This window comes from Arachis duranensis, chromosome 3 (assembly GCF_000817695.3).
Source record: "Arachis duranensis cultivar V14167 chromosome 3, aradu.V14167.gnm2.J7QH, whole genome shotgun sequence".
NCBI lineage: Eukaryota > Viridiplantae > Streptophyta > Magnoliopsida > Fabales > Fabaceae > Arachis > Arachis duranensis.
Genome location: NC_029774.3, coordinates 111,311,787 through 111,334,804, shown reverse-complemented (window position 1 = coordinate 111,334,804; position 23,018 = coordinate 111,311,787). Strand labels below are relative to the sequence as shown.

The window sequence follows — 23,018 nt, the reverse complement described above, 5'->3', positions numbered from 1 at the left end:
AGGGTAATAGTGTAATTGAAAACCAAATTTTAATCCAATAATAATAATGTATAAAAATACTATTTGTTTATCAATTTTACAAATTATTTTCAATAAAATGTTCAAATCCAAAAATTAGAAATAATATAATTAATTTCTTTATTTTTCAAAACAACAGTATTTATATTTTAAAATATTAATTATTCAGTCTAAATCATATAAAATTTTTATTATTTCATAACTAACAACTTTATAATTTAAATATAGAAAATAATCCAATAATTATAAAATTGGATAATAATCTTAATTTATTTCAAATTCAATTAATCAAAACATGCTTTAATTATCTTTAATAAAATAATTTCTGAGATTAAAATTGTAAATAACTATATGATTTAAGACTTGATTATAATAAGAATTTTCAAAAGTTTTCGGTCTTACACTCTGTATGGTAGAGTGTTACAGAACTTATACCACAAATATGATAAAAGTAGGTTCAACCTCTGTGACTCTAACTATTTTTTGTAGTACTTATTTTTTTTGAGTAAATTCATAAATAACTTATTTATTATTTTATTGTGATAAAAATATATCTTTAAATCATATATGTTTAGAGATGAATGAGAAAAATACTTAAAAATAAAGATATTTTTTCTTCAACAATTGTTTCATAAAATTTTAATTAATTAAAAAATTAAATGATAATAAAATAATAATAATAATATTTTAAAAATAAAAGAACAATCAAATTATAAAAAAAATATTTTTCTATGATCTTACTCTCTCCATAATAAAATTTTTTTTTCATACCCAAATTATGCATATGTATTCTATCTATAAATAATTTTAAGGATGTTTTACTGAAAAAATAAAAATAAATAAAAGATATCAATATGAATTGGAGTAATTATTGAGTATCTTTGTTAAATTTATAGTTTGTCTAAATTTTCATTATAACATAGCTGTTTGAATAAAAAAGGCATGTTTTTTCTATCCGTTCAAACTTTTGAAATGAATGGTATTATAGCATATTGACATGCTATCAGAATTCTATATTATAACCATTCATGTTATTTTACTATTGAATTTATAATCTATCTAAATTTTTATTGTAACATAACTGTTTTATTCTAAATTTTTATGATATGGTATCAAAATTTAATGTTTCAAAGATCTAGAATTCGATTTTTTGGGTTGTTTATGCAAAAATCAAACAAATTTAAAAGAAACTCTCGCTTGAATTTATAATCATTCATGCATGTTCCCTTATCATTGTTAAGTGTTACTATTAAATTTATAATTTATTTAAATTTTCATTCTAATATAATTGTTTTATTCTAAATTTTTATGATATGATATTATAACTTTATGCCTGAAGGTCTAAAGCTAAGGCTCGATCTTTAGTGAATTACAAAAGTAAAAAAAATAATATCAGATAAATAAAAGAAGAATAAGAATGCCTATGTTAAAATTGGAGAAATCCAAAAGAATTTATGTTATAACATTATTGACTGCTTGAGTGTTAAAGAGATATAAGTATTCATGTTGTTTCTTATCATTATTGACTATTATTATTGAATTTATAATTTATCTAAAAATTTTCATTCTTGCACAATTTTCAATAAAATAGAAAATACATAATCTTACCATCTTTTATTATGCAACTATTACCTAACTGGATACTAACTTCAATTAGTTACAGTTAATAAGAAATAATTAGAGAATAGTTAGAGTTAGTTCTATAGTTAGGATGATGAATGATGAACAATATATGTGGTTATAATTCACTCCATTTGTTACAAATAGATGACTAGTAGAGTAAGTAACATCTAACGACTTTATATATCATTATAGTGACGGATTAGAACTTAAGCTTCTCGTTTTTTGTTTCTTTCTGTAAAATAAATGCAGAATCAGTTTTTTCTTTTTTATCTAGAACCTCTTCTTCATCCTTCTCCTCTTTTTTAGTGTCTGGATTCATCCCACAAAGATAATGAGAGCAGTTTCAACATCTGTGACTCTAACTATTTTTTGCAATGCTTATTTGTTTTGAGTAGATTCATAAATAACTAATAAAAACATATTTTTAAATCATATATGTTTAGAAATTTTTTTCAATAATTGTTTCATAAAATTTTAAAATTTTGAATGATAATAAAATAGCAATAAAATTAAAAAAAAGAACTATAAAATTAAAAAATATATATTTTTTATGAACTCATTGGCTCCACAATAAATATTTATTTTTTTATGTTCAAATTATGCATATTTATTCTATCTATAAATAATTTAAAATATGTTTTACTGAAAAATAAAAATAAATAAAAGATATTAATATAAATTGATGTGGTTGTTGAGTATTTTTGTTGAATTTATAGTTTGTTTAAATAACGTAGCTGCTTGAATAGAAAGGCATATTCTTTCCATCAGTTTAAACTTTTGGAACGAATAGTATCATAATATGGTATCAGAACTCTATGTTATAACTATTCATATTATCTTATCATTGTTGAGTGTTACTATTGAATTTATAATTTATCTAAATTTTCATTCTAACATAACTGATTTATTCTAAATTTTTATGATATAGTATCAGAACTCTATGTCTCAAAAGTTTAGAATTCGATTCTTAAATTGCCTATGTAAAAATCAAACAAATATAAAAGAAGTTCTTGCTTGAGTGTTAGAGAGAGATAACCATTCATGTTATCTTATTATTGTTGAGTGTTACTATTAAATTTATAATCTATTTAACTTTTTATTCTAACATAATTGTTTTTATTCTAAATTTTATGTCTGAAAGTCTATAGGTCGATCCTTAGTAAACCTAAAAAAACATAAAACAAATAAAAGAAGAAAAAGAATGTATATGTAAAGATTAGGCAAACCCAAAAGAAACTCTTACTTGAGTGTTAAAGAGATATAAGCATTCATATTGTCTTATTATTATCGAGTGTTATTGTTGAATTTATTATTTATCTAAATTTTCATTCTAGCATAATTGTTTCAATAAAATAGAAAATACATAATCTTACTATCTTTTAGGGTAAAGTACTAAATTGGTCTCCTACATTTGTGGTGAATTCTATTTTAGTCCCCAATGTTTAAAGTGTCCTATTTACGTCCAAAATAGTTTTGATTTGCATCAATCAAGTCCTGCCGTTAAGTGGGAGTCAAATAGTTAATGTCGTGTCCGACGTGGCAAACGAGAAGGAGTGACTCTAGTTAACCGTTGGAAGCAAGGAAAAAAAAGAAAAAAAAACGGGTCCAATAAGTAAACCCTAATCCCCCAAAATTGTTGTTCTTCGTCTTTTGAGAATGGCTCCACAGTCATCTTCTCAAGGTTCGCGTAGCAGCAGCAAGACTCGTAGGAGAAGGAGGACGTACTTCTGTAGGGAGAGACCAGTGTTGCGGACATCATCTACAGTGGAGAACCCAGGAAGAAGATTCTGGGGATGCGTCAACTATCGGGTGAGTCTCCTCTTTGTAGTCTCTTGTTTCAAAATAGCGTTGGTTGCTAGTGTGTGGAGGGTTTGAACTGTTTGGTGTCCTCTTTTTACTTTTTTTAGAACAGATTGGAGAAAAATATGATTATTTTGCTTGGGCAAGACCCACAAATTTAGTGACTAAAGAAGAAAGCAAGTTTGTTGAAGGAAAACCTATAGAAATCTGAAAGAAAATTTGCATTGGCACTTGCTGTTGGAATTCTTGGATGGATAACGACTGGGCTGCTGCTATATGATTGATTTAATTGAAGTTTAAGGGGTTAAAAATTATCTTTATTTGTTTTGCTGTTGTTGTCCCTAGTTTGATAGGAATGTCAAATGTTGACTGGAATGAAAAAATTGACATAAAGCTAGAGTCCTAACAGCAATATCTTAGGGGATAACAAATTGGAACAATTATGTGAGGTATATGCTGTAAACATTATTAATGATTAAGTGAAATGGAAAATTGTGTGTTCTTGTATTTTGACATACATTATTGGGTATTATAACAGTTTAAATCAGTTTGACAAACCAATAAACAGAAGGCTCAAGTTGCCAATTCATATAACTAAACTCCTGAAAATTCATTTTAACCATTGGTCTTAAAGTATACAGGAACATCAGCCCTTGGTCATTGCCACTTTCATTACAAAACATAAAGTAACATTAAAATCTACTATAAATTCATCCCAATGCTTTCTAACCCCTAGTTGGTATTTTGGCCATGTACTTCAAGGTCCTTCTTGATGGACTAGTAACTGTTGTTGTAGATGGCTGGGACTGACTGGCGCTGCTGTTGCATTTAGCTTTCTTGGAGGAAGTTTGTGACTGTTGGGTCCTTACAACTTGTGTATTGCTCTTTCTCTTTGACTGAAGTTTTGTTGTTGCTTTTGTTATTGTCTTCATTACATTCTTACTGCGTTTGGAGTCCTAGTTGTGCCAGCACTTTTCTTGCCTTGTGGAGCAGCGTTCTGCTATAACCAGTAACAACAAACAGTGACATCAACAGAGCTTGTTCAACAAATTAGTAATAAACAATCCATACAAGGGTAGTCTAAATTGATATCAACAAATTTACCTTTTTGGCCGAGGCCTCCACCTTATGTTTTCTAGGACAGGTTCTTTTGTTGTGACCAAGTGCAAAATAATAGGAATATTTTTATTGTTGTCTAGCCCTGGATAATTTTGACAGTGGTCCATTGTTGCATGACTCATCACCAGCCTTGTTCCTGCTTAATTTTTGGTGCCCTATTGGTTTCTTAAACACTGGTGGTAGTACATCATCATTCTGAGTTCGATCCCACATATTTGATCCATTCATAGGGTAGATTACATGTTGATAGCAGTCCACGTAGGTATCTTTCTTATAGCACTTGTTCACATAGTTCTTAACATCTAAACACATTTTCTTAATGCAACTCATGGCATGCACACAAGGATAACCTGTTATTTGAAACTTTCTACAGGAGCACCCATGTAACTTTAAGTCCACAACAAATTTGTCTCTATTACCCTGGCTGTTGGACACCTCATACTTGTCCCTACCCGCATAGATGGCCAACCACTCCCCACCCTTATCAAACTCTCTTTCAATTTTCGTGTTTATTTTTAGCAAAATTTCTCCATTATATGTAATTATACTTTGTCTATTTTCAGCCCACCTATTCATTAGATAAACCCTAATATCTTCTAACATAGACACTATGGGTTTCTCTCTAGCCTCTACAATAACAGAGTTAAAACACTCACACATGTTGTTTACAAGTGTATCAACTCTAGAAAAATAATTAAACCTAGACTTGCTCCAACACTTAGCAGGGATCTCCATGAGATGATTATAAGCTCCTTGATAAATCAGTTGAATGAATCTTCTTCATCCTTCTCTCCCACTCCTGGACATATGTTGCCTTTGTAGTCTTCCACATCATCATTTTCGGCTGTACACCTGGAAATCTTTTTCTAAAATTGCTATATAAGTGCCTGACACAAAATCTGTGATCTATACCAGGCAGCAACTCATCAAAGGTAGGAATCAATCCTTTGGAAACAGATTTTAAAAACATCACAAGTCAATAATAGCACAACATGAATTAAACACAGAATCAATAAAACAATTTCAGGTCAAAACTGCTTAAGTTGAGGGCTACCTTTTTTTGGTCGCTCATGAATGTACACCATTTGATCTTCTCAACACTCAAATCATCACACAGATTCAACAAAAATCACGTCTACAAGTCTTTTGTCTCTGCTTCAACAACAGCATAGCCAATTGGCAAAATCAATAGCTGTTAGAAGTTGACCCCCATATGGAGTCTTGATGAAGCAGCCATCAAGGCCGATCATGGATGTGCACACCATGAAACTCCGTTTGTAAGCATCCAAGTAGATATAGATCCTCTTGAATCATGGTTTCATGTCCTTACCAGGGATTGGTGTCTCTAATTGAAATTCAGGAGGTCTTTGCACTTGTATCCGAACAGTGCTACCTGGATTTGACCTTAGTAACTCGGCACTATAGTCATGTATCCTCCTATATTGCTCTCCACAAGTACCATTAATCTCATCCAACGCTTGCTGCTTCACTCTGGTAGCTTTGGTATTTGTGAGGTCAACATTCCAATTCGTATGAGCCTTCTTTATCAAGGTTTTCAACTTCGTTTTAGGGTTCTCACAAATCTTCTTCATGAAAGCCTTACTCAGCCACTGAGAACTCATGATACCAATCTTGGTTACCTTACTACATGTATATTTTTTATAACAACTAGTCAATTTCCATATATCCTCTCTCTTCATCTTACGGTAGTATGTAAACCACTTGCAACCTTCTTGGCAAACAGCTTTGCACCTATGCCTATCACACTTTGAGAACCATATTCCTCAGCCACTGTACACAGCATAGCTAGTTACACATTCCTTAAAACCATTTTTATCTACATACATTGTCCCAATCTCCCATTTATACTCCTTTATATTCTTCAAACTCTTGTGCAACAGGTACTTTCTCAACAAGGAATCCCCTTCATCATCACTTACAGGGGCATCCCATAACTCCTTACTCTCATACCCATCATCTTCATCCCATAGTCCAGCAGACACTGGTGCGGAATTTATAACCTATAAACTAACCGGTAAGTGCACCGAGTCGTACCAAGTAGTACCTCAAGTGAATGAGTGTCGATCCCACGAGGATTGATGGACTAAGCAATAATGGTTGATTAAATTACTTAGTTAGACAAACAGAAAAGAGTGTTTCGGTCTCAATTACATTAAACAGTAAGTTCAGAATATCAAAAGACATGCAAGTAAATAAGTTGGGAATAAAATATGGAGAAACAGTTAAGGCTTCAGAGTTATCTATTTTCCGGATTGACTTTTCTTGCTAACTATTTTAATCATGCAAGATTTAATCCATGAAAAACTATATGTGACTAGACCCTAATTCCTTAGACCTTTCTAGTCTCTTCTAATTCTCATCAACCACCAATTCCTTAGTCAATTAATTCCAATTAGAGGGTGAAATTCAATTCTAGTTTATATGCCACAGAAATCCTAATTATCCAAATATAAAAGGATTATATGTCACGTATCCCGTTAAATCCAGATAATTAGAATTTAGGAGAAATTATTTTCAAGCTGTTGTTCAAATAAAGAGCTTTTCCAAGTTATCCAAGAACTCAATTAGAAAGAGGGTCATACTTCCGTTCCACCCAAATTTATAAGATAAAGAACAAAAACAATTCTTAAATTATAAATCAGTACGTAAATTAAAATAGAAAAACAATAGAATCAATCCATACAAATAGACAGAGCTCCTAACCTTAACAGTGGAGGTTTAGTTGCTCATGGTTCAAAGAGAAAACTAGGATTCAGGTAAATTGTAATTTACATAATGAGATCCAAGAAGAAAAAGTTTTTTCTTTTTATATCTAATCCTAATTAATTTAAAATCCTTTTCTAAAATTAAAATAATATCTTTTCCTATTTTAAAATAAAATTTAAATTTAAATCAGAATTAATTATGGCAATCAGCAAGTCTTCAATTGATGGATGGGGACCACTTGCTTCGTAGGATCCACGCCTAACTTGGTGAAAGGCTGAACCAATCTTGCGTGCCAAAATAGAGCTCAGAAATCGCCCCCAGCGTTTTTTGCGTTTTTTGCACGTGGCGCATGTCACGCGTATGCGTCAGTCACGCGTATGCGTCGATGGTCTTCTTCGGGTGTCACGTGTACGCGTCAGGTACGCGCACGCGTCGCTCCTCACTGGTTATCTCTTCTTCTGCAGAAACTCCATCAAATTCAGCCAAATGCTACCTAAAATAAACAAAATTGCACAAGACTAAAAGTAGCATCCATAGTGGCTAAAAGATAATTAATTCTTGATTAAACTCAACAAATTAAATGCAAATTCACTAGGAAAAGATAGGAAAGATGCTTACGCATCACAACACCAAACTTGAATTGTTGCTTGTCCTCAAGCAACCAAAACTAATATAGGCTTAGGATGTGAATTTGCATGAGAATGAGAGTTCGATTAAGCTCATGTCTCTTCTTATAATGGGGTTTACAACTGCAATCCTGAATAGTTTTGGCATCTCATTCTCCTTTGAATTAGAAGGATGTCATTGTCATTCGAAATTAGAATCCGAATAATATTATGAATTCTCTAATCTTTTGTACTTCAATTTAATCCTTGAACACAGCAAATTTCCTTTGATTCTCTTCTCTTTGGTGCTTTGCACCCTGAGTCTAGCCATGACTTTAAATGTTTTTGTCTCAAGCTTCACTCGACACAAAAACACCACAAGCACTTAATTGGGGAACTCTCTTTAAGTTCTGGTTTTTCTTTCAGTTACTCCCAGACAATGGTGCTCAAAGCCTTTGGCATACTCTGTTAAATGCAATTGATCTCGACTCTTAGTGTTCTGTCTCAAGGATTACTTGACACAATCATACTATAAGCATATGACTAGGGAAACAACTCTTTGAGCTTTTAATCATGTCTGACCTCCCTAGTCATTGATGCTCAGAGCCTTGGACCTTACTTTTATTTTTCTTTTGCTGTTTCTTCTGCTGCAAGGATTAACTCTCACTTATTGCAGAGAATTCATAATAGTTCTCTAGATTCTTGTTCCTTGTACATCAACATTCTTTAATTCAAATTTAAATATGCACTGTTCATGTCATGCATTTAGAGTCACAGAAAATACCACCACATTTGGATAAATGAGACTACTCCTAAAATTAAACTCAATTTCTCATGCACTACATCTTTTCTTCTTTCTTTTTTATTTCAAGCTCAGTGGGTAATACATGAGACACCTTTCAACATTAAAGCAAATAACATAAAATTTCAAAATAGTAGAACTAAACTAGAACCTAGGAATTTATCTAATAAAGGATCATGCAATAAACGAGACAAAATAGAAAAAAATCGGAACATAACATAGTAAGAGCGGGAAGGAATATATAATGAAAGCAATTCAACCACCTCAGTTATCGTAGTGGCCATTTTATTCTTCAGGCTATTCTTTTCCGTGAAGATGATTTGCCTCCCTTTGGTGCCATTAAAATAAACATAAAATCTATAAGAGAAGCGACAACACCAAACTTAAAGGTTTGCTTGTCCTCAAGCAAAGAAGAACTGAAAACAGAGAGGGACATAAAAAAGACACACGGAAAAAAAACAATTACTATGATAAAAGAAGAATAAAAGGATAAAAGAACAAGACAGAATTAGGATTTGGGAGGGAGAGAGAATGAAAACAGGGCGGCGCGATGGGTAAGTGATGCGGCGCAATCGACGCGTAAGCATCTGGGATGCGTCCGCGTGCTCTCACTTTGTACGAATCGCGCGAAGGCAGCCCCGCGCATGCATAACTCTCGGGTTGATGCGCATGAGAGCTATATAGACAGAAGACGCGTGCACGTCAGATACGCGCACGCGTGATGAAATTGTGCTTCTAGCACAATTCCAGCCCCAAGCCATCACAACTTTCTGTGCAAGTATGCATTTATGCCGATTTTCATGGTCACGCGTGCCCGTCCTGGATGCGTACGCGTGGGTAGCCAAAACTGCAAGGGACGCGCATGCGTGACATACGCGTGCGCGTGAACCTGTTTGTGCGTAAAGCACGGTTCTAGCACCCCTCCCGCAGAACTTTCTGTTCAATCCAATATGTTGCGCATTCACATACGACGTGTGCGCGTCTAGGACGCTTGTGCGTCGAATGCGTTTTTCCCTTCTTTTTTTGTGTTTGGTTCCTGTTCTAAAATAGCTGCATGATCAAAACACACGTAAAACGAAAGGAAAACAGTAAAAACTCAATAAAAATAAAAATAAATAAGAAAACTACTACTACAAAAAATAATTAAGGATACAAAATTATTGGATTACCTCCCGACAAGCGCTTCTTTACCGTCACTAGCTTGACGGTCAGCTCCTCTAAGGAGGAGGATCATAGGGGCTCAGCCCTTCCCCCCTTACTTTGAACTTCTTTCTTGTGTCTCCATAGAGTAGTTCAATATGCTCCAGAGAGAGGATTCTGTTTACTGTATAAGTCCACACTGGATTGCTAGTAAACATCACCTTCATTCCTGGGAAGAAACCTTCAGTGGGGATCCTCTTGTTTCTCCATCCCCTGGGTATTTTCCTCTTTTTGGGAACCTCCTTGGTGGATGATGCATTCCTGACACCAAACTTAGGTTTGATATTAGGGGAGATTTTATTGATTGTCACCAAAGGAGGTTTGAGCTGCAGATTCTGCTGTCCGTCATCAGGGGGTTCTTGAAGGTTTGGATCAATAAGCTCAGTTTGCATGCACCTCTCTTTTTCACCTACTGAATGTATATCTTTGAAGACATGAAAGACTAGTTGCTCATCATGCACTCTAAGCACTAATTCACCCACTTCTACATCAATCAGAGCTCTTCTAGTGGCTAGGAATGGTATTCCTAGAATTATAGAGGCATTTTCATTCTTTCCTGTGTCAAGAATCACAAAATCTGCTGGGAGGAAGAACCTACCCACTTTGACCAAGATATTCTCCACTAATCCGTATACAGGCTTTATAGATTTGTCTGTCATCTGTAATGCTATCCTTGTGGGTTGTGCCTCTTGGATTTGCAGCTTCTTCATCACAGACAAGGGCGTTAAATTGATGCTTGCTCCCAGATCACATAACACTTTTTCAAAGGTTGTGCTCCCAATGGTGCATGGAATTTGAAAGCTCTCTGGATCTGGCATCTTCCTTGACAAGTTATTCTGAATTATGGCACTATATTCATTAGTCAGGATCACTGTCTCATCTCCCTTTAAAGGCTTCTTCTTTGACAATAATTCCTTCATGAATTTGACATAGAGAGGCATTTGCTCAAAAACCTCAGCAAAAGGAATATTGATTTGCAATTTTCTGAAGACTTCCAAGAACTTTAAAAACTGCTTGTCCTTGGTCTCCTTTTGAAGTCTCTGAGGATATGACATTTTAGGCTTGTACTCAGGAGCCTTTTGCAATGTAGGATAAGTGTCAAGAGAGTTTGGGAATGGGTTGTCTGCACGCTTTGGAGGGATGTGCTCTACTTCTTCCTTTTTCTCCTCTGGAGCTTCTTTTTCAACTGGCTCCTCATTAACTTGTGCTTCCATACTTGCCACTTATCTACTTATCAAGGTGATAGCCTTGCATTCCTCTCTTGGATTTGGAATTGTGTTACTAGGAAGGCTATTAATGGTCCTCTTATCAATTTCATTAACTCTTGTGGCTAATTGACCCATCCGAATCTCCAAGTTTTGAATTGTATTTGCAGACCTCTCAGGTATTTGCTTGCTCAGTTGGCCCATTTGCACCTCCAAGTTTCTAATGGAGGCTCTGGTTTCCTGCATGTTGAAATTCTGAGACCTCTGAGGTTGGTCCATCCACCCAAGATTGTATGTCTTAGAGTATGGATCATTATTGGGGTTTCTAGAACCACTCCCCATGTAATTTACCTGTTCAGAAAAAGATTGAGCATAATCATAATTCTCATTTTGTACAAAATTACCTGTCATGTCATAAGAGACCTCTTGAGGTGGATTTTGGGTGTTGATAGCTGAGACTTGCATGCCACACATCTGTTGAGTAAGTAGACTTATTTGCTGAGACATAGGCTTTTTCTAAGCAAGAATAGCATTAAGAGCTTTTACTTCCATAACACCCTTCTTCTGAGGAGTCTCAGAGTTCACAGGATTCCTGTTAGATGAGTATAAATATTGGTTGCTAGCAACCAATTCAATAAGCTCAATAGTCTCCTCCGGTGTCTTCTTCTTGTGCAGTGACACACCAGCAGAATTATCTAAGCACACCTTGGATATTTCACCCAAATCTTCATAAAAAATATCTAATTGGGTCCATTTGGAGAACATGTTCGGAGGACATTGCCTAGTCAGTAGCTTGTATCTCTCCCAAACTTCATAAAGAGTTTCACCATCCTTCTGTCTGAAGGTCTGAACCTCCACCCTAAGCTTAGTCAGCTTCTTTGATGGGAAAAATTTAGTAAGAAAATTAGTAACAACCTTGTCCTAAGTATCCAAACTCTCCTTGGGTTGGGAATCTAGCCATAGATTTGCTCCATCCCTTAGAGAAAACGGGAAGAGCATGAGTTTGTACACCTCAGGGTTCACTCCATTTGTCTTCACAGTATCATAGATCTACAGAAAATTGGAAATAAATTGATTTGGGTCTTCGTGGGGAAGACCATAATACTGGCAGTTTTGTTGCACCAAGGTGACCAATTGTGGCTTCAACTCAAAGTTGTTCGCAGCTATAGGAGGCACCACAATGCTTTTTCCATACAGATCTGCAGTACGAGCAGAGTAAGAGCCAAGTACTCTCCTTTGTTACTCATTTCCATTCGAGTTTTCCACATTGGCATCAGCAGCATTGTTAAGATCTATAGTGAATTCTGCAGCCTTGTAAAGTCTTGCTTATTGCAAACGCCACCTGAAAGTCCTTTCAAGTTCAGGTTCAAAGTCTAAGAGATGTTCTCTATCTCTGTTCCTGCGCATAAACAAACAGAAGACAAGAAAAGATGGAACTCTCTACGTCAGAGTGCAGAGAATTTCCAGTGAGGTAACCTGAGAAAAGAGATAAAAATATTGAATAAAACAAACAAACACTAAAATTCGAAAATTACTAGTAAAATTAATACTAAAAATTTTTGAAATTATTAGGCAAATTAAATAAGAAAAATTAAAATAAGACTAACTAGGAGACACCAAACTTAATTCCAGAAATTAAGAAAAATATTAGTGCTAATTTTTTTTCGAAAATACTAAAGCAAAATTTAAATAAAATTAAAACTAAAACGCCTAATCTAAGCAATCAAACAACTGATAGTTGTTAATCACTATCAATCTCCGGAAACGCCGCCAAAAATTAGGTGCGGAATTTATAACCCACAAACTAACCGACAAGTGCACCAGGTCGTACCAAGTAGTACCTCAAGTGAATGAGGGTCGATCCCACGAGGATTGATGGACTAAGCAACAATGGTTGATTAAATTACTTAGTTAGACAAACAGAAAAGAGCGTTTGGGTCTCAATTGTGTTAAACAGTAAATTCAGAATATCAGAAGACATGCAAATAAATAAGTTGGAAATAAAATATGTAGAAAAAGTTAAGGCTTCAGAGTTATCTATTTTCCGGATTGACTTTTCTTGCTAACTATTTTAATCATGCAAGATTTAATTCATGGCAAACTATATGTGACTAAACCCTAATTCCTTAGACCTTTCTAGTCTCCTCTTATTCTCATCAACCGCTAATTCCTTGGTCAATTAATTCCAATTAGAGGGTAAAATTCAATTCTAGTTTATATGCCACAGAAATCCTAATTATCAAAATATAAGAGGATTATATGTCACGTATCCCATTAAATCTAAATAATTAGAATTTAGGAGAAATTATTTTCAAGTTATTGTTCAAGTAAAGAGCTTTTTCAAGTTATACAAGAACTCAATTAGAAAGAGGATCATACTTCCGTTCCACCCAAATTCATAAGATAAAGAACGAAAACAATTCTTAAATTATAAATCAGTACATGAATTAAAATAGAAAAACAATAGAATCAATCCATACAAATAGACAAAGCTCCTAACCTTAACAGTGGAGGTTTAGTTGCTCATGGTTCAAAGAGAAAACTAGGATTCAGGTAAACTGTAATTTACATAATGAGATCCAATCATCCCAGAAGAAAAGTTTCTTCTTTTTATATCTAATCCTAATTAATTTAAAATCTCTTTTCTAAAATTAAAATAATATCTTTTCCTATTTTAAAATAAAATTTAAATTTAAATCAGAATTAAGTATGGCAATCAGCAAGTCTTCAATTGATGGATGGGGATCACTTGCTTCGTAGGATCCACGCCTAACTTGGTGAAGGGCTGAACCAATCTTGCATGCCAAAATGGAGCTCAGAAATCGTCCCCAGCATTTTCTGCGTTTTCTGCACGTGGCACATGTCACGCGTACGCGTCAGGTACGCGCACGCATTGCTCCTCGCTGGTTATCTCTTCTTCTGCAGAAACTCCATCAAATCCAGCCGAATGCTACCTAAAATAAACAGAATTGCACAAGACTCAAAGTAGCATACATAGTGGCTAAAAGATAATTAATCCTTGATTAAACTCAACAAATTAAATGCAAATTCACTTGGAAAAGATAGGAAAGATGCTCATGCATCAGCCACCACTTGCTCCTTTCTCTTATTAACACTGGCATTAAATTCTCCTTGTACTATCTCAGTTGGAACACTCTGTTTAATCTTTTATGAATCTTTCATAGTTGTGATATCAATATCATACAAACCCCTATCACCATTTCAATCGTCATCGCTGTCATCAAAAGCTACCTCCATTGCACTATCTCCAGAGCTGTTTTCACTCCACTATTCATCACTATCTCCCTCATCAGTGGCATCATCATTCTCTAGCTGGTAGTCATCATCCTCAAATTCATCACACCTAAAAATCTGACCTCTCTAACCTCTCTTCACTATCATCCTCCACCATATGAATTTGGGCTTCTGTCACCACCTTGGGCTTCTTACCCACCTTGGTCTGAACAGATGATTGGGCCTTGTGCAACATAATTGGACCAAGCCCAACAGTCCCTGCAGTGGGTGCAGCAGCCTCACCACCATCTATATCTTGAACTTCCTCAATTGTACAACCTTTTCTAGTAGTAGCACTATCTTTGTGAACTACAAAAGGCTCCACCATGTTGTCCCTCATTTCAATTCTGGCCATGTCCATTGCATCCTTGTCTGTGTGAAGCATCCTCAGTCCTACATCTATTTTTTATTTCAGAGACTTATGCCACATTGCAGCGATGTTCTCTACCACATATCCCTGTTCGACCACTATCTCTGTTGCCTCGAACCTACTCCACCTATCTTCACCACAGTAGTCCACTATCGAAGTCTTACCCCCCACATAGTGTAAAGGTTTACTATCAAACCCAAACTTTTTTCCATGGTGTATCTTGACACTAAAATAACTCATTCTCTGAACAATCTGTCAGACAAACATAACAGACTTCATAAAATTCTCACATTGATCAACAACAACAGAAATGCATAAATGCAATCACTAGGACAAAATAAAAACTTCCAAAATAAAACAAGAAACGAATATGAAACTATAAAACAAAACAATCACACACAGAGTATCATTATATATCAACATGCATTAAGATGAAAACCAAACGGGTTGAGGAGATTTGATAAAGGAATACCTGATACGATCTTCTTTCGGAAAGGAAGGGTTTCAAACTAACTGCTTCTATAGACCTTTAATATTACTGAAGGACAATGTCACCTCTCTAACTGCAAATCGCAACCTTTGAGTAATGATTTGTAAGGTTTGTGGGTTTCTTTGATCATTTCGTGCTTCACAAGAAGAAGAAGAGTCATAGTAAGTATGCGTTCTGTGCAAACACGGGAACCAAAACACGACTATTAACCTCTATCCCCTCTCCTTTGCCACGTCGAACACGACGTTAACTATTTGACTCCCACTTAATGGCAGGACTTAATTGATGCAAAGCAAAACTATTTTGGACATAAATAGGACACTTTAAACGTTCGGGACTAAAATAGAATTCACCCTAAACGAAGGGGACTAATTTAATACTTTATCCCTATCTTTTATTATGCAACTGTTACCTAACTAGATACTAACTTTAATTAGTTATCATTAGTTAGAAGTAATTAGAGAATAATTAGAGTTAGTTGTATAGTCAGAATGATTACTGATAAAGAATATATGTGGCTGTAATTCATTGAATTTGTTACAAGTGGGTGATCAGTAGAGTAACATCTAACTGCCTTATATATCATTGTAGTGAGGAATTAGAACTTAAGTTTTTCATTTTTAGTTTCTTTCTATAAAATAAATGTAGAATCATTTTTTCCTCTTTCATTTAGGACCTTTTTCGGTTTATCTTTCTTCTTCTTCTTCTCAACATCTAAATTCATACCACAAAGATGATGAAAACAGCTTCAACCTCTGAGACTCTAACCACTTTTAGCTGTGTTTATTTTTTTTGAGTAAATTCATAAATAACTTATATATTACTTTACTATGATAAAAATATATTTATAAATCATATATGTTTAGAGATGGATGAAAAAATACTTAGAAATAATTTTTTTTCTTTAACAATTATTTCCTACAATTCCAATGAATTAAAAATTTGATTGATAATAAAATAACAACAAAATTTTAAAAAAATGAAAGAATTATCAAATTAAATATATTTTTTTATAAATTTATTCTGACCATAATAAAATATCTGTAATTTATTTTTTATGCTTAAATTATGCATATTTATTCTATTTATAAATAATTTAAAGGATGTTTTATTGAAAAATAAAAATAAATAAAAGATATTAATATAAATTGGTATGTTGGTTTGTATTTTTGTTAAATTTATAATTTTTTTAAATTTTCAATCTAACATAGCTGTTTAAATAAAAAAGATATGTTCTTACCTTCTTCTACTATGCTACTTTTGATATTGATTTTTTTATGCTTATTTTTCTTCTAAATAAATTCATAAATTATATATTTATTATTTTACTGTCATAAAAATATATTTTTATATTATGTATGTTTGGAGATAAGAGTAAAAAATATTTAAAAATGAAAAATATTCTTTTTTCACAATTTTTTCATATTGATACTAATTCATTAAAAAGTTGATTTATAATAAGGTAACAACCAAATTTTAAAAATACTATGAAAGATCTACCGACTTAAAAAAATGAGAATACATATTTCTTTTCATGTACTCATTTTTTTATCACAAAATATCAACTCTATTTTTTATGCTCAAAGTATGACTATTTATTCTGTCTATTTTTTTTATCCAATAAATATAAATAGAATTTTAAAAGTTATACTGGTTTATTTATCTGTTAGTTATTTCATAAAATTAATAGTTTACATATTTTTAGTCATTGTTAACAATTTTAAATTTAAATTTGTGACTTTTAATTCTTGAATCACCAATTTAAATTATGATGATCAGAATTGAGAATCCAAATTATATTTTTTGTGAACAGTCTATTTTCTTTATCAGAGAATTAACTAATTACTAATATAATTAACTAATAATTTTTTTAATAATTATAATACCATTTAGATTAATTTCTATATTAATAAATTGAATCACAATTAGAATAAAATTCTAGCATTATCAATATATAAAAAATATATTTATTTTTTGAGATAATATCCTAATGATCCTTGAAATTTCCAACTCACTCCAAATTAGGTATTTGCAATCTGCCTCAGCAGCTTTGATACTAAGATTGTGTGTGAATAACATTCAAATAGGTACACATTTAAAAGCAAAATCCAATATGTAAAAATTTAAATATGGCCGAGACGATAAATAGATAAATAGAAAATCAGAGAATCTAAAGGGATTTTTCAGTGATTCGATTAAACCAATGAACAAATACCATTAGCTAGTGCCACTATACTATCTTATTGTTGCCAATATTATGAATAGTCTGGACTGGGAGGTTTGTTGTATATTATCCTATATTTAGTATGAAAAATGTTACTTCTTTTTTAAATTTTCAATTTTTAGTCACCCTTTTAATTTAAATAATATTATTTAATTAATTTAAATATTTATTTTATAAAAAGTTATTTATTTTTTATAGAAAATTATTTATTTTTTAGTTTTTCTCTTTTCTAAAAATTAAATAATAAACAATTTTTAAAAGATATCTAATTACATTGAATATGTATTAATAATGCTGATCAAATTTATCTAATGAACTAAGTTTAACTTAGATGATGAAAATGAGAAAAAGGACCACATAAAATAGAAAAGGAAAAACAAATGATGAAGATGAAGATTTAGGAGTTAAAATTTTACAAGAACGACTTTTTAGAGATTTAGAAAAAGATATTATAAATAACAGCAGCAAAGAAGAGTGAAGACGAAGAAGATTATACGATAAAAATGAATATTTAAGGATTAAAATTTTATAGGTGTGAATGAATAAATTTGGTTAAAACATTCAAGTTTTAACCAAATTTAAGATACCAGATTGAATTGAACGCATTGTGTATTTATATCAGTATATAGTTAAGCGTCAATAGAAATTTACGTTAAAATAATATTAAAATATTTAATAATATTTGGACTAACAAAAATTTATAATTATAAAAGTGAGAGACTTATTTGATTATTTTATTTTTCTTAATCTTGTATCAACCTTCAAAACTTTTAATTGAAGTTATAAAATTGGTGAGATTTGAGATTTCATGATTATAATGATAGTGACAGAAAAGGACAGACCAAAAATAAACTAATAAAAGAAAAACTTAAAAAACAGATTTACAATGTATTCAAAATACTTAGAAATTTAACGATTAAGAAAATATATATATAATAAAATCCAAATAATGATTACAAATGCGTATAAGTCTATAAACTTAAGATTATTTACTAAGATTCATAAATATAAAAAAACATGCCAAAAATTATTTTCAATGAATAAAAATACATAAAAAAAATCAAATATTAAATTTTTACGAACGATATGATCGATACTTTTAGTTTATTCATCTAATAAAACAAATTTTGGAATGCATTTTAATATTTATAATTTTTTATATATATTTTTATTATTTTAAATTTTTATGTATATTTTTATCTATTTACTCCTCGTATATCCTAAAATTATTGAGCAAAATAACTTCAAACTAGTTGCATAAATAATAATAAATTCATGCAATACACATAGGTGTAATAATAAAGGCTTTAGAAAAATATACTAATAAAGTCAGTCTTATTGCCAATTTGAGAGCAACACACTATATTCGGCATGCTTTATGGGTATAGGACATACATAATTTCTTTGACTATTGGGGCATGTATTATTCCAAATTATCAATAGTAACATTAAGCCATTGTTAATGGTGAAATTATATAATCACACGAAAATTATGAATAAAAAAATTATATAATAGACAAATGCAAAATATTACACTAAATATCGGAACACTAAATATCGGAATAGGTGATTTGTCCTCCGTGATCACTGAAATTCACACTTTCAAATTGTGTTTACAATATGCTGTTGTAACAATAATGATAATGTCTTCAAAATATTCCTTCCAACTAACTCGCAAGGTCCTTGAACGAATAACACAAATCTTTTTTGGATCAATGCAGTATATAACTATATATATGTCTTTATTACTATGCTAATTACAGAGTAATGTTTTGATAGATGGAGAAACTAAATTAAAATATTTTTTCTTCGGTGTTACTTACAATAAAACACGTCTATTTATAACTCATGATGTAGAGAAATATGTTTTAACAACCTGTCCATTTCTTGGTATCTTTCAAGGCAAAGGAGTTCCCGATGCATTTGGTTTGATCCAAATAGCAAGTCTAGTCAGTAGTTATTATATTATGCAACGATAAATGATGATAGTGTATATACATGCAACAAATTCAAAAATTAATTTATTAATGAAAAAAATTAGTGTAATACAAATATATTGGTATATGGTATATAATACACAGATATGAATTTGTGATGCAGAAACTTACATAACGCAAGTCGTGTTTTGCATAGAACAAAAAAAGTAGGATGATAGATGACAAATGCAATCTACGTTTTACCGGGTATGCCACCAGAAGATGAAACGTGGACCAAGCTGTTCCTTGCATGCATGCAGATCAAGATGGACGTTGACTGCGGGGAATGAGCCAAACGCTACCTGTGTTTTGTGAGTGGTCATTCGCAAACGTAAGCTACGTTTTGCAGCACCCCTCTTTATATGTCTAACACGTGTAACTGAGGAGGTGAAGGTAGTTTTTATATCTGTGATTTAGGTTTACGGTTGTGTATGCTGAGGGTTTCGTGAAACCCATTTGAAGAAGAAGAAAGAGTTATCTGAGAGAAGAAGAAAGAAAGAAGAGGAAGGTTGTTTGAGTGAGTGAGGAGCGAAAAAAATTGTTCCTGATTTTGAGTTAATAGTCAAAATCGTCCCTGAAAGATATTCCGATCTCCATTGTAGTCTCCGAAAGATAAAATTAATCAAAATCGTCCCTGAAAGTTACTCACGCTGATCGAGTTTGTCCCTCTGTCATCTCAGTTGGTGATGTGGCTAACGTTTGTTGAACTGGAACGTTAAGTGCTAGCGTGGAAGACTCCAAAACGACGTAGTTTCATTCCTCCACCCCCAAATCAACGGAACGACGTCGTTTATGGTCCAGAGCAAACGTTCTTCCCTTCTCTCCTCTCATAACAACCCTCTTCAACTTTCGCTCCAAAAACCCTCGTCTTCTCTCTACTCTAGTACTCTGCCCAAAGATCCTTTGATCAGAACCTCGCAGCGTTATTGACGATTCCTGTGTGTGTCGAGGCTTGTAGAGAAGTTGGCTCTACTACGTTGGATAGTTGGAGGAGCTCGCGGAGGAGTTTTGCTGTTGGAGGAAGGAACAGTAACTGCCATAGGGTAAATTTTATGTTTTTTGTTTTCAAGTTTCTCATGTTGATTTTTTCCCTTCATGTTTCTCTGTGAATGCCTCAACAGCAAAGCACTCTTATCCAAAATGGTCTGTGACTGTGATTGTTCATGTTTTCTCATCAGTGTAAATTTTATGCAATAATTTCTTTAGTCACGCCAAAAAATATCATTTTAAAGTTTTATGTATGTTAATATTGGTCAAGATGAGTTATTTAATATGCATGTCTGAAGAAGCTTGCTTGTGCAGAGAGATTGCTAGGATGCTGGCAGATGAGTTAAAGAAGCGTGTTGTAATAGTGGATACATCCAATGAAATTGGAGGTGATGGTGATGTTCCTCATGCGGGCATAGGCAGGGCAAGGAGGATGCAAGTTCCAAATGTACATATGCAGCATAATGTCCGTACAAATCTCGTTGGCTCAGTTTTATTTTTGTAGAACAAGTTCTGATAAATGAACTTCTGTGACACTGTTCACGCTTCTCTATGCAGGTTATGATTGAAGCAGTTGAAAATCATATGCCTGAAACCATTATAATTGATGAAATTGGAACAGAGCTTGAAGCATTAGCAGCTAGTACCATTGCTCAAAGAGGAGTCCAATTGGTTGGAACAGCACACGAAATGACAATTGAAAACATAATAAAAAATCCTTCTCTTCAGAATCTTGTTGGTGGCATAGAGGTGAAAACTCGCTCTTTCCTTTTTCTCATCAGTTCCCTTTTTCAAAGAGTGAATCAAGAAAAGTTCAAAAGCATATAGAAATAGAATATTTGTAATGCTTACACACATTAGTAATGTTTGTTGAGTATCTATATCAACAGAGTGTAACCCTTGGAGATGAAGAAGCTAAGAAAAGGAAAGTGCAAAAGACAATTCTAGAAAGGAAAGGACCTCCTACATTTACTTGTGCTATTGAGTTGATATCTAAAACTGAATGTCGCGTTCATCATAGATTAGATGCAACTGTGGATGCCATTTTGGCAGTTATTTTTCAACCCCCTGTCCCAAAAAAGTTATTTTTCATCATAGTACTAATGGATCTGTGTCTACGAGGAGGTCACCAGTTCAAGTGTATACTTACAAGGTATTCAAGGGCTTTTATACCTGTTTCGTTTTCCATGTTGAATGGATTTCATTCTTGAAAACATGCATTGGCCAAACTCTTCTTGATGCCTGCCTTTCTCTTGGCCAAACTCATTTTTCGATGTATTCTCTTTATGTTATAATGAACTTCTGGTTACAATAGAACACTATCATGTTATAATGGCATGGTGGTGGTTGTTTGTCATTATCTTCTTATACTGAGTTTTTGTTTCTTGCAGTCCAATACCATGGCACAAATGGTCAAAGCAGTACATATGATCCTTGGGCTAGAATCATTTGGCCCTGCACCAAAAAAACCTTACAATGATGCTCTTGATATTGAAATCGAGGATGATGAACCAAAACGAAAACCATCTCGGAAGAGATTGATGCCTTGGAGGTACAAGCCTTTCCTTTTCTCAGAGGAGCCAAACAACAATAATGAAGTTCAATCACATTCTCCCCCTCCTCCCCCAGTCCTAAACTAACTCACTGGGTATCTTGCATAAGTATGAAACAACCTATCCGGATTCTCTCTTGTGCCGGATTTCTTGATTGTCGTCTTTAACCCACAAAAGCAAGTCTGGTCCTTCATCTTCCTCCTCCGTCGCATGGAAGAGTTCAACTCTATCAGCATTTATGCTTCAGATTGGGGGTTTGGTTAGGGTTGTGACTTTAGGACTAATTTGACCTAAATAGGCAAACATATCTTATCAGCATTAACCGTTATCATGCTGGAGTCTTCCACGCTGGCACTTAACGTTCCAGCTCAGCAAACGTTAGCCACATCACCAACTGAGATGACGGAAGGACAAATTCGATCAACGTGAGTAACTTTCGGGGACGATTTTGATTAATTTTATCTTTCAGGGACTAAAATGGAGATCGGGGTATCTTTCAGGGACGATTTTGACTATTAACTCTCCTGATTTTATATTGGAAAAGTATAGGAAAACAATGTATATAGTGAGTAATGCGAACAACGATTTAAAAAGGATGGTAAATTTGAAATTAATATTCAGATTCTTAATTAATTAAAAAATTATTATCAGATTTTAAATTTTGAAAAATTAGAATTAGCACTTAAACTACTACATACGGTTATTACACATTCACATATTGTATGTTTTGCACCCCACCACCCCCTTAATGCGCGTCGATCTCTCCTACAAGCGTCATTGTCGTCACCGCAAAACTCTTGACACTGCCGCCCCTCACCGCCGCACTAGGTTCTCCTCCAACTCTGTTAGTGACGCCATTTCGCACCCCACACTGACGTCGATCTCTCCGACAACTGTCATCGTCGTCGCCACAAAGCTCTCGATGCCATCCGCCCTCCCCACCTCACCGTTCTGTTCCAACTTTGTTAGTGGCGCCGTTTTTACACCCCTCACCCCGTTATCCATGTCAACGTAATTCTTGTTAA

The 23,018-nt window shown here is 33.3% G+C and overlaps 2 protein-coding genes across 2 annotated transcripts; one reads left to right on the top strand and one right to left on the bottom strand.

Annotated features, from left to right (window-relative positions):
- Positions 1–4,626: 4,626 nt before the first annotated feature.
- LOC110278718 (uncharacterized) lies at positions 4,627–6,182 on the bottom strand. Its single transcript, XM_021136954.1, has 2 exons — positions 5,891–6,182; positions 4,627–5,189 (listed from the first exon to the last, which is right to left on the bottom strand). The coding sequence occupies exons 1-2, from the start codon at positions 6,180–6,182 to the stop codon at positions 4,627–4,629; spliced, it is 855 nt and encodes a 284-aa protein (XP_020992613.1).
- A 14,515-nt stretch (positions 6,183–20,697) lies between these two features.
- On the top strand, positions 20,698–22,080 carry LOC107480165 (protein SEEDLING PLASTID DEVELOPMENT 1-like). The gene is made up of 4 exons (XM_021137109.2): positions 20,698–20,906; positions 20,999–21,190; positions 21,331–21,510; positions 21,832–22,080. The coding sequence occupies exons 1-4, from the start codon at positions 20,712–20,714 to the stop codon at positions 22,078–22,080; spliced, it is 816 nt and encodes a 271-aa protein (XP_020992768.2). The 5' UTR covers positions 20,698–20,711.
- Positions 22,081–23,018: the final 938 nt, after the last annotated feature.

Bases quoted from the DNA above. Each gene is read 5' to 3' on its own strand.
- LOC110278718 (XM_021136954.1), bottom strand. From the start codon at position 6,182: ATGAGTTCTCAGTGGCTGAGTAAGGCTTTCATGAAGAAGATTTGTGAG. The intron at 5,190-5,890 runs GTAAGGACATGA...CTGTTATTGTAG, and splicing joins ATTAGAGACACCAATCCCTG to AGGCTAGAGAGAAACCCATA.
- LOC107480165 (XM_021137109.2), top strand. From the start codon at position 20,712: ATGAGTTATTTAATATGCATGTCTGAAGAAGCTTGCTTGTGCAGAGAG. The intron at 20,907-20,998 runs GTCCGTACAAAT...TTCTCTATGCAG, and splicing joins ATGTACATATGCAGCATAAT to GTTATGATTGAAGCAGTTGA. The intron at 21,511-21,831 runs GTCCCAAAAAAG...TGTTTCTTGCAG, and splicing joins CAGTTATTTTTCAACCCCCT to TCCAATACCATGGCACAAAT.